The following is a 13,940-nucleotide window of genomic DNA, read 5'->3' on the forward strand; positions in this document are numbered from 1 at the left end:
TGCATAAAAATATGAAATTTATACCTACTCCCTTTATGCTTTTATTGAATATTTCTGGTCTACTCTCTTGTTATGAAAGTCATGGGTAACATTAAACTCCAAAAAGAGCAGACTTTATTCTGTATAGAAGGGGGACTGCCCCTTCATCATCCACACCTCAACCTAATGCAAAGGGTGCTCATTAGATCAGAAATTGAAAGTTCAAGTCCTTTTTTAAAGTCAAAAGTGATTTTAGACAAACCAGCTGTAGGGGGGTGTTATTTAATGAAAGAACCATTTTTTTGGGGAGGGGGTAAATGCTGGCCACTGCTCTAAAAGGGCTCAAAACAGCCCATAGTAACCAGAAATATAAAATCTTGTTTCTACAAAATAGAACACTTTCATTGGGAATGTTTGCTATGTAATATTAATGATAGGATATTGGAATGTTTAAGTTATCGAAGTTATTAAAATGTAACATATGCAAATTCACACCTATTTCATCACCATAGATGTCTTTTAGCGTACTCACTCCTTCTGTTATAAATTATGGTCGTTCACTCTTTTCGTCTTTTAGCACTTCATCTATTCTTCTAGCACTTTGGTCATTCATCTATTAGCACTAGTGGTATATGCCTTACCAGACGGTTAACACCCATTTTCTAGGAGCAATCAGAGATGCATAGGGGTTTACACAAGAACCTTTTTGTAGTTTCACGGGTTCATGCCCTACCATGGGTATCTATATATTTCACAACTATAGGCATTGTCAGCCATGTTTTTCTAGGTTCAATAGTCAAAATTAAACTTCCTGAAATTATGTGTTCAAAGATGACCTCTTTGTAAAAATACTGGTTTTCACCTGGAGGGCTTATAATCATGTTTTTTCACTATAAATAAAGATGTAATTACTCTTTCTGGATCAGTTGAAAAAACAACTTGAAATAACACTTTTATTGTTAAATTTATCCATTTTCAATGGAGAACTCTAAAAGAATCTTGATTGTAAGTAAATATATATATATATATATATTATTCTTGTATTATAAAAATCGAGATCTGTTTCATATAGCTAGCTATAACTATCTACCAAATGGCTTTCGGATTGACAGTGGACTATATATCCATTGCAAAATACACATGTATTGTAACTGCTGTTCAGGTATTTTGACTAAAATGGTTCTTAATGAAGAAACCCAAAAACCTACAAAATTAGTTTAGCTTAGTTGAATGATCCTGCTCAATGACGGAATTGCTTATTTATTCCGCTTTATTATAACGATGATTATAAAATAAAAACTAGGCATGCAAAAAACGTTAAATAATAATGATAAAGCTAATAAAAGAATTATCTAGTTGGATTTGGTTTGACTTGGTGAATATAATTAACATCTGACGATGTCCATATCTGGCCTGCTTTAAGCAGCGGCCAAACTCTAATTTTTGAAAAAAAGTGAGGTTTTTTGACTTTAAACGGTCTTTAAAATTGTGGAGGGTTAGAGGGAAAGGGTTAGACGAAGAGATTTACCAGCACTGTTGCATCGTCTTTTGCATTGTCTTTGCATCAGTAAAAAAACTAAATAATAATAATTAAACCCAATAAGAGGACTAAAATTGGGGTTGGCTGGATGTGAGAAAGGTAAATTAGGCTATTATAATCAGTCGATGGCGATGTTTATATGCCTGGGAGAAGAGAACTTTTGACCAATCACGGCTGTTTATGAACAAATAATAATATTTTTGGAGTATAATTCTGATTGACTGAAACAGCCACGAATTCTGACTCTGGCAATCCTAACTCTGGTTATTGATTTAAATCTTGAAGTGTGTGATACTATAAGGTTATAAGTTAGCTAGTGAAAAAATTCTCTCAGATAGGGCTGGTAACACAATCCCTGTAGAAGATGTCAACCAACTGGGTAAACCCAACTCTAATGGATTAAAAACAAGTAGATCTTTCCTATTTACACTGAAGGAAAAAATTAATACCCCAGAAAAGTTATTCCTATTTGGGCAAATCAAACCGCACAAGGAAAACAAGCCAAAGCCTATCCAGTGTCAGAAGTGTCTGAAACGGGCACACACAACAAATAAATGCAATGAAATTCTCCTAACCTGTAGTAATTGTAAAGGCTCCCATCCTAAAGAGTTGACGACTTGCAACAACACTCAGCCTACATGTATCAATTGTAAAGGCCCACATGAATCCACCAATAAATCACAATGCCCTGCATATACGAAAAGAGCACTAACACTCCAAATAGCAACAGAGAAGGCCATTCCATACCCTTTTGCAGCTATGGAAGCAAATGCTGCCCAATCACACCAAATAAAACCTATATTGAAATTAAACAAAACTCCCAAGTCAAACACTCCCAATGCATCAAGTACTCCTTACAAAGCACCATCCATTAAGCCCCCCAGCTCACATCTCTATCAGAAAGAATCACCAAGCCAATAAGCCTCCTTGCCTAGTGAGATAAGGTCGGCCTGGCACCCCCTCCCAACAAGAAACAAACCAGAAACACTACCAGGAATTAATCCCTTAACTCACTAACTGGATGCACAGCTAAACATGCAAACCCCAAATATATGCTTATTCATTCTAGACTTCAATGCAGTTCAGGCCATGAATATACAACAACAACAGAAAACAAAAATCATTGCTGAATCGGCAAAAATCTACATCCCTAATCATATGCTCATTCAAGCAAAAAAAGATCTTGCTCTACTATTAACAAAGCTGAACATTGATACACAGTCATATGAAAAATAAAACAACAACACAACACATATCAATACTCCAGTGGAACGTAAGATCACTTACAAAAAATAAGTAAATGAACTAATATCTTTTATGAATAATAATTCCATCAATATTGCTTGCCTCCAGGAAACTCATTTAACCCAAAATCAACAAATTAAGTCTCTGGGATACACTATCCTGAGAAAGGATAGATCATCAGAGAGAAAGGAGGTGGAGTAGCTTTAATAGTTAATAATAATATAAAATTCAATGGCATCATTTTTCCAGATTTTGTAAATGATGTTGATGCAATTGGTATCAGTGTTCGGCTGAATAATACAAAAACTTACAAAATAAGCATTTATAACCTTAATGGCCAAACTACATATGCCATGGATTTCTTCAACTATATAAATAATTCTAATATGTTGAAAAATATCATTATTTGTGGAGACTTTAATGCCCAGAGCCTTCTTTGGGGGAATAATCAAGCAAAAAAAGCTGCTAAGTTCATTGAGCATATGACTTCAAATAATAATGAATTAGCTGTTGCTACCCCTCCAAACCTGAAAACATATTTCAACCCCAAAAGTGACAGTTTCTCAACAATTGACCTACAAATTGTGTCTTTAAATATTTTGAATAAAATTTATATAAATAAAATTGATAGTCTATGTACTGACCACTTTGCCATAGTTTGCTCCCTAAACAAACCTGCTGAAACCCTATCACATACCTCCAAATATATCAACACTAAAGCAAATTGGCCTATGTTCCAAAATCAGCTAAATGATGAAATTACAAGTTTCACCCAAAATTCATGCAGTTCAAACGCAACAGCTGACACACATGCTGAAGTTTTGGCATCGTTGATAATAAATACAGCTAATCATGCTATCCCCATGACCACACTCAGGAAAACCTTCCCTAAACATATTCCCAAAGTATGGTGGACAAATGAGTGCCAACATAAATGGAGAACAAAAAGGCAGCTTGGAGAACATTCTTAAATAAACCATCACCTACTACATATCTAAAAAAATTTCAAGCAAAATCTAATCTAAAAAGGACCATAATAAATGCTAAATATAACTACTGGAATAATTTTGCAAATAATCTCTCCAGAGAAACACATAATACAATAATACATAAAGTTATAAACCACATCTGTGGGAAAAATACTTCCCCCAACCCACTCCTGTATGAGCTTATACATAATAATACCCATTAAGGCAACAATAATGAAAAAGTTAAGCTATTTCCCACTCTTTTTGTTAATAAGTTAACATCAAATAATTGTAGCAAAATACCCTCAATTCCTATGAACCCAAGTTACCGACCTCGCCCAGGATCCGAGTATATAACCAGCCCATTTTCAATCCAGGAAATGAAAAATGCAATACATCATATTAGGACCAAGACTAGCGGCAGCTATGACAATGTACACCATACATGGATAAAGAATCTCACCCCTTCATACAAATAGGAACTTCTAAATTGTTATGATCATGCTTGGGCTTCATCTATGTTCCCCAATATCTATAAATGTTCGTCCCTCTTACCAATCTTAAAGAAAAATAAACCCAAAAATAACCCGGAGTCTTATAGGCCCATAATGATTACTCCTGTGATGGGGAAAATAATGGAGAAAATGATCTATTACCGACTCCTCTGGTTTGTTGAAAAAAATAATATGATCCCTAACACTCAAAGTGGCTTCAGGAAACACCATTCCTCGACAGATGCTTTCATATTGTTAACAAATGCAATGAATGAATCATTCTCAAAAAATAATGTCCTAGTTGTAGCTTTCCTAGATTTTGAAGGGGCATATGACAATGTGAACCACCAAATCCTTTTAATTAAACTTGCAAACCTTGGACTACCCCCGAAGCTAGTATCTTTTATAAAATCTTTCATAGAATTGCAAAGTCTCATTGTTTGTGTAGGTCCAGCCTTTTCACCCCGAAATACAATAACCCAAGATCTTCTTAAGGGAGCATTCCTCAGCTGCCTCCTTTTTGCGCTGTATCTCTGGGACATGAATCTCCCCTATACAAGTCTACAATATGCTGATGATCTTGTACTATGGTCATCTGGCAAGACCTTTGAGATTGCACAGTCAAAGCTGCAAAAGTCACTTTTCCAATTTGAAAATTTTTCTCAACATTCAGATTTACCCATTGCACCTACCAAGTCAAAAATAATCCAGTTTCACCGAAAGTGAGATCATGTTAATGCAAGACTAACTCTAAATGGAACAACTATTCCAGATGATAATCATATTAATTACCTAGGTCTCATGCTTGACCAAAAACTTAATTTCCACCTCTACATTTCAAACACAATAAAAAATGCTATAGAATATCAATTATACTAAAAAGACTTCTTTCTACACCCTTGGGCTGTAAGGAGAAAATCTTTCTCCAATTTTATAAATCACATATAAGACCCCATATTGACTATGGGCTCATCGTCTATGGTGCATGTGCAAAGACCCAGATGAAAAAATTGAAACAATACAAAACGATATAATACGTCTCATATATGGTCTTAGGAAACCCACAAGCACCAATTTTCTGATTATAGAGAGTGGATTAACAACAATAAGGGAGAGACGTAGCTTTCTCTTGATAAAACATCTTACAAAAATTGAATCAAATAGCTCACACACCCTACATAATTGGTTAAGAAATCCAGCAATGTATAGAGGCATTGCAGATGAGTATGCCAATATTCAGAAGAAGTTCCTTGTACCCGCAAAGTCTATTGCACCTACTTTCCCCCAATCCCCTCCATGGAATTGGTCAATCTTCATAATAAATACTGATTTCTCAAAGTAGACTAAAGATTTAACCCCCATTGATTTTGTCCAGAAAAAATTTGCTGAACTTAATACAATTACTTATAAAAACCATTTCCAAATATTTATTGATGGGTCCAAAATGAATGAGAAGTTAGAAAGTGGTGCCTTCCTTCCTCACCTGAAAATTGCAATGGGTGAGAGATTGTATAACAATGTATCAATAATGTCTGCAGAGTTAAATGCCATAATCATGGCATTAGAACACCTTATGGAAAATAAACCCTTGATTGCTAATTCAAATAATATTATATTTTATTCTGACTCTTTATCAAGCCTTGTGTTACTGTCTTCAGCTCCTCAGTATAAGCTGGATATTGACTCAGTATAAGAGATGTATAGACCTTATTCGTTTTTGAAGCGCCACCCTCGGAGAGAAAAAGAACTACTCGTGGCAGCCATGTTGTTGGTAAAAATCGCTCATCTCTAATAGGAATAAAGAAGAAAATAACAACTAATTTGTACTTTTTGTGGTCTTTTTTGAGTCTTATCAATGGAAGGACCATAATGTTGTGGTCCCTGGTGCAAAGAATCTTTGAAAAAATCACGAGACCTAAACGACCAGACAGAGTGAGTAAAAACAACTTCTTTTAGCATTTAGCCCTAACATAGCATTTTCAGCACCAAAGCCTGGTGAAGTATTTTGTGAGTTATAGGTTATAAAAAGCCTGATTGACTTGTAAATAAGTCAAATTATAAAAAGTAGACTATACTGTAATTTAAACTGGTGTTGGTAATACTAGTGTTTATAATGGCTATCTACATGGTAGTGCCTGATAAGTTATGCTTATGTCTATGCTATGCAAACAATGCACCTCGCTCCCAATGGTTCAGATATGGTCCTGAACTATATAGGCCATTTGTTAGTGTCCCTTTGAGAATACAGGTTTGCTGTAACCATAAAAATCACTGTAGGCTGTAAGGGATTTCAAAGAAGTTATTGAATAAGTATTTTTTTAAATGTGTTTAACCTTGGGCTGGTAATACTAGTAGTTAAAAGGGCTATCTTTGTGGTATTGCCTGATAAACTTGTTAAGGCCTATGCTGTGCAGGCAATGCACCCTCTCCTAGTGGCTCCAAATATGGTTCTTGCCTATATATGAACTTCAAAGGAATAGTTGAATAAATATTTTTTAAGACGTAGATAAATCGTAATAAAACTATGGTCATTTAATTAATAAAGTGAATTACACTTTACAAAGGAAGAATGTTACTGTATTATTGTTTTCTTTTTGTAGGCCGACCCATTATACAATATATCTGATAGACACTCAGAGGTAAATGTTCAGCAGTTCATATTATTGACTTACAAATAAAGTAAACATACTACTTTATGCCCTTTTTATGCTCTTAACAAATATAATGATCATTTTTGTCAAAATGAATCTTACCCTCATCCCTAGGCTATATATACCAATTCAGGGTATATATTTGCACATTAGAGGAAGGGGGGGTAGATTTTAAACTTACCTCTCATTTGTATCAGAAATAAACTGGACCCCCACGGCCCTCCTGTTCAAATATATACCCTGAATTATTCAATATAAATGTGGGGGTAAAATTCATTTCTGAAAAAAATTATTGTTATATTTGGAAAGAGCATAAAAAAGGCATCATCTAGTATGTTTACTTTATATGTAAGTCAATGATATGAATTGTCAAAAATTTGCCCACTCAGAATGAGAGGTTTATTGTCAGTGCGACAACTATTATGATGAGAAAGCATAAAGTCAGGAATCTAAAATGTCAAGTTGTAAAGACATTTGTCATTATTTAGTTGTAATATGACTTTTTCTTACATTTAGGAATAGTAAAAACGTTTTACTATGTTATAAATTTCTTTTTTTTAACATTGTTACAATGAGTGAAATAGCTCCATAATTTGATAAAATTATACATAAATTACTTTTGGATATTTTGGTCAGGGGAGCGGGTAGGACAATGAAACTTTCAGTGCTGGGTCTACAGGCTAAAGTATGTCCTGGGACGGTGTTCTGAAGTTCCTACCTCCACTCCTCCCTCTCGAGGGCCCTGACCTTTGATTTTGAGTGAATCCTTGTAAAATAGATCTTATGCTTAAATGAATTGCAACAACAAGATATTCAGCTTCACAACTGTGCTCAATAACAATTATTAATTTTTTAAATATAAACACATATGTTTACTGTTAAAAAAAAACCATATATAGGGATTAAAATTATACTAAATTAATATGACTTGTATTTTCAGAACTAAAGAAAGAGAAAAATAAACAAATAAATTAAAATTAAGGTAAAGACTTGTTTTGTAAAATTTCAATAGGTTCTACCTTTTATGTAGGCAAATTTCAGGACCCTTTAGTTGGAGAAGGAGTGGAAGCAGGTAATTCAAAATACCATCCCAGGACATACCTTAGCCTGTAGATCCATCTGTCTTTTTAGTAAAATTCTACTTTAGCTACTTTTGACTATATTGGAGCGGGTTTTGGTTAGGAAAAAGAAACTTTCAGGGATGTGTCTACAGGATTAAATGTGTCATGGGAAGATATTATGGAGTACCTACCTTCACTCCCCCCTCTAGAGAGTCCTGACCTTTGATGACCTTTCAAAATCTGTGTTATAAAATTGAAAACTTGCACAATATTTCTTCTGCATAAATCAAGTAAAACAAAGATTTTTTTAGCTTAACAACTTTGATCAATCCAAATTTATAAGGTCTTAAAGTAATGAAAATACATTTCGTAAATTTTGAAAAAAAAACAATGGCTTAAAATTATAATCAAATAAAAAAAATTGCATTTTAAGAACTAAAGACAGAGAAAAAGAAACTGATAACTAAAAATTAATGTAAAATGTTGTATTCTCTAAAGTTCAATAAGCATATACATGTCATTTAGGCAAATTTCAGGACCCTCTAGAGAGAGAACGAGCAAAGGTAGGTAGGCTACTCCAAAATACCCTCCTGGCACGTACTTCATCCTGTAGATCCACCCATCAAACAAATTTTCATTGTCCGAACCTAACTCCTGTCCAAGATAGCCAAAAGTAGCTAAAGTATAATTTTATTCCAGCACTTTATTGGGGGGGGGCAAAACGGCCAGAGGCCGGGGCGAAAGGAGATTTTATTTTGTCCAATTTATGGGAAAAAAATATGTTAATGTAGGCTAATCATTAAAGTGTATTGTCCTTTATAAAGAAAGGATGTTATGGTCTTAGTGTTTTCTTTTTTCCCCTGCCATCCTCAAACAACATCCACTAGTTTTTATCCGAAAGAAAAATTAATAGTAAAATTCTAGTTTAACTGCTTGTTGGTGTCTTGGAAAGGGGTTAGGTAAATAAAACATTCAGTAATGAATCCAATACCAAAAACACAATCTAAGAAGGTATTACTAAGCTTCCATGTTAACCCTCTTCTGATTTCAAAGTCTTAAAAATTTGCCTACTTGGCAGGTTATAACTATTGAAATTTTGACAAAACAACATATTACCCTAATTTTCAGTCATCAGTTTCTTTTTCTGTAGTTTTAATTATTAAAATGGAAATCTTATTATTTGAGCAGAATTTTAAGCCATATCAATGCGTTTTTTCTAAATTTAGGAAATATATTTGCAGATCGTTGAAACCTCATGAATTTGGATTGAGTTAAGTTCTGAAGGTGAAAATAGTTTTCATGTACTTAATTAAAGCAGAAGATCTGTTTTGCATGGTTTCGGTGTTAGAGCACAAAGATTTTGAAAGGTCATCAAAGGTCACTGCTCTCTAGAGGGGGAAGGAGTGGAGGCAGGAACTTCAAAATACCTTTCTATGACATACTTTAATCTACCTGTCGTCCCTGAGGTAAAATGTTGTTTTGTTGAAATTTCAAATGGTATAGACCATAGACCTGTCAAGCAGGCAAATTTCTAAGACTTAGAAATCATAAGATGGTTAATGTGGAAGCTTGGTAATACCTTCCCAAAGTATGGTTTTGTACCTGGATTCATAACTGAAAGTTTCATTTTCCTAACCTAACCCCTTTTCAAGATAGCAAAAAGTTTCAACAATTTACTTACATTTCTGTCAGTTAGCATTGTAAAACCTCTTAAGAAAACTGAAAGATAAATTCTCCCCTTGAATGTTACTTAAAATGAATGGAAGATTTAGCCTTAAGCACCACTGGTATAGGACCCTCCTCCATAGCCTTCCAAGTATTAACAATTATTATAAAACTTTCTTGTCCTTTATAATTAAGAAATTACTGTTTAAATTTAACATAATTTATGAACTACTTTTTTTTTATGGGGGAGGGGGTCCACGAGAGGTATATATCCATATAGTCACGGGGCCTGGGCTATCTACTATGTGTTTCTCCACATTATTGGGGGGGGGCCCCCCCCCCCCCCCACCACCCCCGGAGAATGAAGTATAGTTTTGTTGTTAAGACGGGAATGATTCAGTACGACTGGTTTTGGTTCACATCTCTCTTTAACTTTGATAGTAACTTCACTTTGAAGCTTTATCCTTTTTATCATTTCACTCTGTTCAATTTACTAGTGTTTCAATACTAAACAACTGTGTATCTTAGCTAGATATATTTGAAATCTACCTTCATATCATATTAAGAAAATTTGGTACCTATTAAATATAATTGAAAACCATTGGGGTTAAGCATCTCAATCAACCTCTGTTCATTTTAAAAATGAATAGTGCCAGTTGCAGCCATATTTATCATTTTTTGTGCTTGTACCCTATGTTGGATTTGTTGTGGGAAGGGGATGATTTGATTGATGTGAGGGAGTTAGAACTTATTCTAAATTACCCAGTTGACATTGTAAGATAAAAGAGTACCACAATTGAATGTTTGATTCACTCATCTATCTAATTGAATGCTGATGGGTTCTGATGAAGTTGTGTTACCTTTATCTTACAATATTACTTTTAAATCAAAAGAGGAGAATTTGAAAGTATCTTTTTATTCTTTACATTAGTTATCTAAATTTACACGTCAGAGCAAATTAAGATCCATCTTGATCTGTGACTTGCTCTAAAAATTGCTCCATTTTTTCTAAAAAAAAAGTTCTATCAAGTTCTTTGTATAATTTGGGAACAGATGTGAATTTGTTTTGAAAAATTACAATTTTAGTATATAAATCAAAAAAGAAAACCGAAGTGAAGTTTTTGTCCCCCTCCCAAATTTTCTTGAATTGGCTGTGCTGTAATTTCCTAATTTTATAAAGACCTTCTCATCTACCCACCCAACCTCCTGTGCTTTAGTGAGATTATATTCTTTGGTGCCGATCATACTATTTTGACGACCACTGGATGGCAAAGATTGCTAATAAATTGTCCTGTTAGTGCCACAAAGCTTAAAAGTATCTTTATTGCAAAAAACAAAAAAAATCCTCAGTAGCAATGTCCTAACAAAAGTCCTTAGGGGGACCTTGGCCCCGTATTGTCCCCTTATTTACGCCACTGCATTCGCCTCTTTACGGTAGTTTGCAATCACTACGAATTTTTCCCTTGTAGACTCACCAGATAGTCCCCTTCAAATCTCTGTTACCAAAATCTCCATTCAACGGAATGAAAAAAATTATATTTCTGAAAAACCCAGAGGTATCCATACTTTTTACCCTTCATCCTTTTGGTTGTCACTGGACTTGCATGGTCGGTGAGCAGAGCACGGACACTACTACAATCAAGAGTCAATGATCCAATCAGAGTTTTCACAATCCTTAGGGGCTATCACTTCCTACCCTTCAATGCAGAATATGTTCCAGGTCAAAAATTAGTTTTCCTCCCCCTGGAGAGGATTCAAGCTTGCAGTTCTATTTTTAATTAACTGATTTGGGATACAAAGGCCACTTGAGAGATTTTGGGAAGTGATAAGCTCGGAGGATTGTGGAAAATCTGACCGCTCATCAGCCCTTGTTACAAATATCATTCTAATAGTGGAATTATATTTCAGGTTTCCTTTGACAAGCTTCCAAGTGATAAGGATCTGAGAAAGGAGTGGCTTGTGAAGATTCGAAGAGATGAAGGTCCCTTGTTCCAAATCTCAGATGCCTACACTAGAGTATGTTCTAGACATTTCAACACTGAGGACTTCTATGCTGGTTTTGCATCCGGAAGAAGAGAACTCAAACCAGGATCTATCCCAAGTATTGTTCCTTGGACAAATGAATCATTGTTCAGGCGAAAAGCTCCTAAAGAAAGACAAGTTAGTGAGAAACATCACAAAGGCCGGAAAAAACTCAGTGCTGAGATTACTCAAGTTGAAGATGTGTCTGCCAGTGGGATACTGCACACTATAACAAGCGAGGACCTTTTTGGAAGTGGTGAAGGCAATGAACCTTGCGAAATTGGTGAAATAACTAGCTCAGGGACTGTTAGCAGTACCAGCAATAATGTGACTGCCAGTTTATTATCAAGAGTTAGAGAACTAGAAGCAAAGGCAAGGTATTTGCAAATTGAACTGCAAGATAAAAAGAAAGAGATGGAAAAACTGCAGCACATTAATATGGACATAAAAAGCAAACTCGTTGCCTCTGATCAAGCTTTTAAAGATAGTACATTTACTTATGATAACGTGAAAAAGGATAACAAACTACTGCAGGTCTATACTGGGTTCACCTGTTCATCTAACTTTGAGTCTTTTTTTGAATTCATCAACTGTGGTGAAAATGTGAGAATCACTGAAGCTCATGTGAGAGATCCCAAAGGTTCAGCTAAGAGACGCAACAGAAAGCTCTCTGGTCGTGATCAGTTGCTTCTTGTCATTTGCAGGCTAAAAGTGGGATTATACAAACAAGACCTGGCACTCCGTTTGTCAATTAGTCAGGGGACCGTTAGCAAAATCCTTGAGAGCTGGATCAATTTCTTATATATACAGTTGGGAAGACTTGTTCTCTGGCCGGCAAGACACTATGACGACAGAAATATGCCATATGACTTTAAAGCTGAATATCCCACAACTCGTGTTGTGATCGATGCAACTGAAATTCAGTGTTAAGTTCCTTTGTCATTCCTAAATAAAACTGTGTCTTATTCGTCATACAAAACTCAGCAGACTAAAAAAGGTCTCATTGGCATTGCCCCAAATGGCATTGTGACGTTTGTATCTGAGTTGTACGACCGGTCCATCTCTGATGTAGAACTTGCCAAAAGATGTGGAATCCTGAAGATGCCATATGGTGACGGTGATAGTATAATGGCTGATAAGGGTTTCCGCATACAGACTGACTTGCCTTCTTGCGTAAGCCTAAATATTCCCCCGTTTCTTCAAAATGCTGGGCAATTGCAGCTTCTGATGTGATTGAAACACAGAAGATTGCCCGCCTCCGAATACATGTTGAGAGACTCATAATGCGAATTAAGTGCTATGGGATCTTAAGAGAAACAATCCCAGTTAACCTTGTTCCAGTTCTGAATCAGATGTGGACTGTTTGTGCCATAATGACAGTCTTTATGAACCCCATCATCAGCTCTTCAGGTGAATAAGAGATACCAAGTGAAGAATAGTTATTTTTTTCCTTTGAGTCTACTTTTATTTGAAGCATATGCCGATCCCATGCTTAAGTATATTGAAGGGTAAATAAAAGGAATTGAAATAGAGGATACACAAATAAAAGTTCAAAGTTTTTTTTTATTATCTAACAGTATTTACAGAAACAGAAGATTTTGTAAAAGCAACTAATACAACCAAATCTTATTGTAAAATTATTTGAAAAAAAACTACGTTTTCTAAAGATTTAAAGAGGCTGAGTCACAAGTTCGAACCGTAAAACGTGCAGGGATTAGCAGGTTACTTACCTGTAACCTGAAGGCCGACTGTGATATTCTTCTGGAGACGCCTGTTGAGCCGAAGGATTTAATAGATTGGATTTAAAAAAGAAACTGAGTTTCTTTTTTAAACTTTAAATTCAGTATATAAAAATTTTTCTCTCACAGGGAATCGAACCAGGATCTTCCGCCTGACAGTAAGGAACAGCGACCATTGTACCTCAGAGACGGTAGTTCTATTGTTTTAGTCTCTCGTATCTATTTTTGACGCAAGCAAATCCCCACAAAACTTGATATTTGGTTTTTGAAAAATAGAGAAGGAAGGATCGGATTGAGCTGAAATTTTGAGGATAAGCTCCCAGGCCACAGCAAAGCTTATCCTCTAAATTTCAACCCGATCGGACAACGTTAAAGGGGGTTGTGGTAGGAAAAATTAACATGGGCTCTTAGAGGCAAACAAAGTTTTTCGTAAATATACGTCGGGGGAAAATGTTTTTGGTCGGAAAATATAAAAAGACCCTAACAGGTCAAATTCCTCTTCGAATGAGTCCTCAGTCACCCGAATCCTTTGCCAACTGGGTCCTGTAGCAGCTTCATATAAAAAAAAGAGAAATG

The 13,940-nt window shown here is 35.3% G+C and overlaps 1 protein-coding gene across 1 annotated transcript; it reads left to right on the forward strand.

Moving 5' to 3' along the window:
* The first annotated feature begins 1,072 nt into the window (after positions 1-1,072).
* Positions 1,073-12,555, forward strand: LOC148940700 (uncharacterized). Its single transcript, XM_089105044.1, has 3 exons — positions 1,073-1,141; positions 6,827-6,865; positions 11,512-12,555. The coding sequence occupies exons 1-3, from the start codon at positions 1,073-1,075 to the stop codon at positions 12,553-12,555; spliced, it is 1,152 nt and encodes a 383-aa protein (XP_088961170.1).
* Positions 12,556-13,940: the final 1,385 nt, after the last annotated feature.

This window comes from Artemia sp. Qi Xiang Cuo, chromosome 19 (genome assembly GCF_049724085.1).
Source record: "Artemia sp. Qi Xiang Cuo chromosome 19, ASM4972408v1, whole genome shotgun sequence".
Lineage (NCBI taxonomy): Eukaryota > Metazoa > Arthropoda > Branchiopoda > Anostraca > Artemiidae > Artemia > Artemia sp. Qi Xiang Cuo.

Coding starts and splice junctions, on each gene's coding strand:
- LOC148940700 (XM_089105044.1), top strand. CDS start 1,073: ATGGCTTTCGGATTGACAGTGGACTATATATCCATTGCAAAATACACA. Junction 1,142..6,826: donor GTATTGTAACTGCTGTTCAG/GTATTTTGACTA, acceptor TTCTTTTTGTAG/GCCGACCCATTATACAATAT. Junction 6,866..11,511: donor TATCTGATAGACACTCAGAG/GTAAATGTTCAG, acceptor ATTATATTTCAG/GTTTCCTTTGACAAGCTTCC.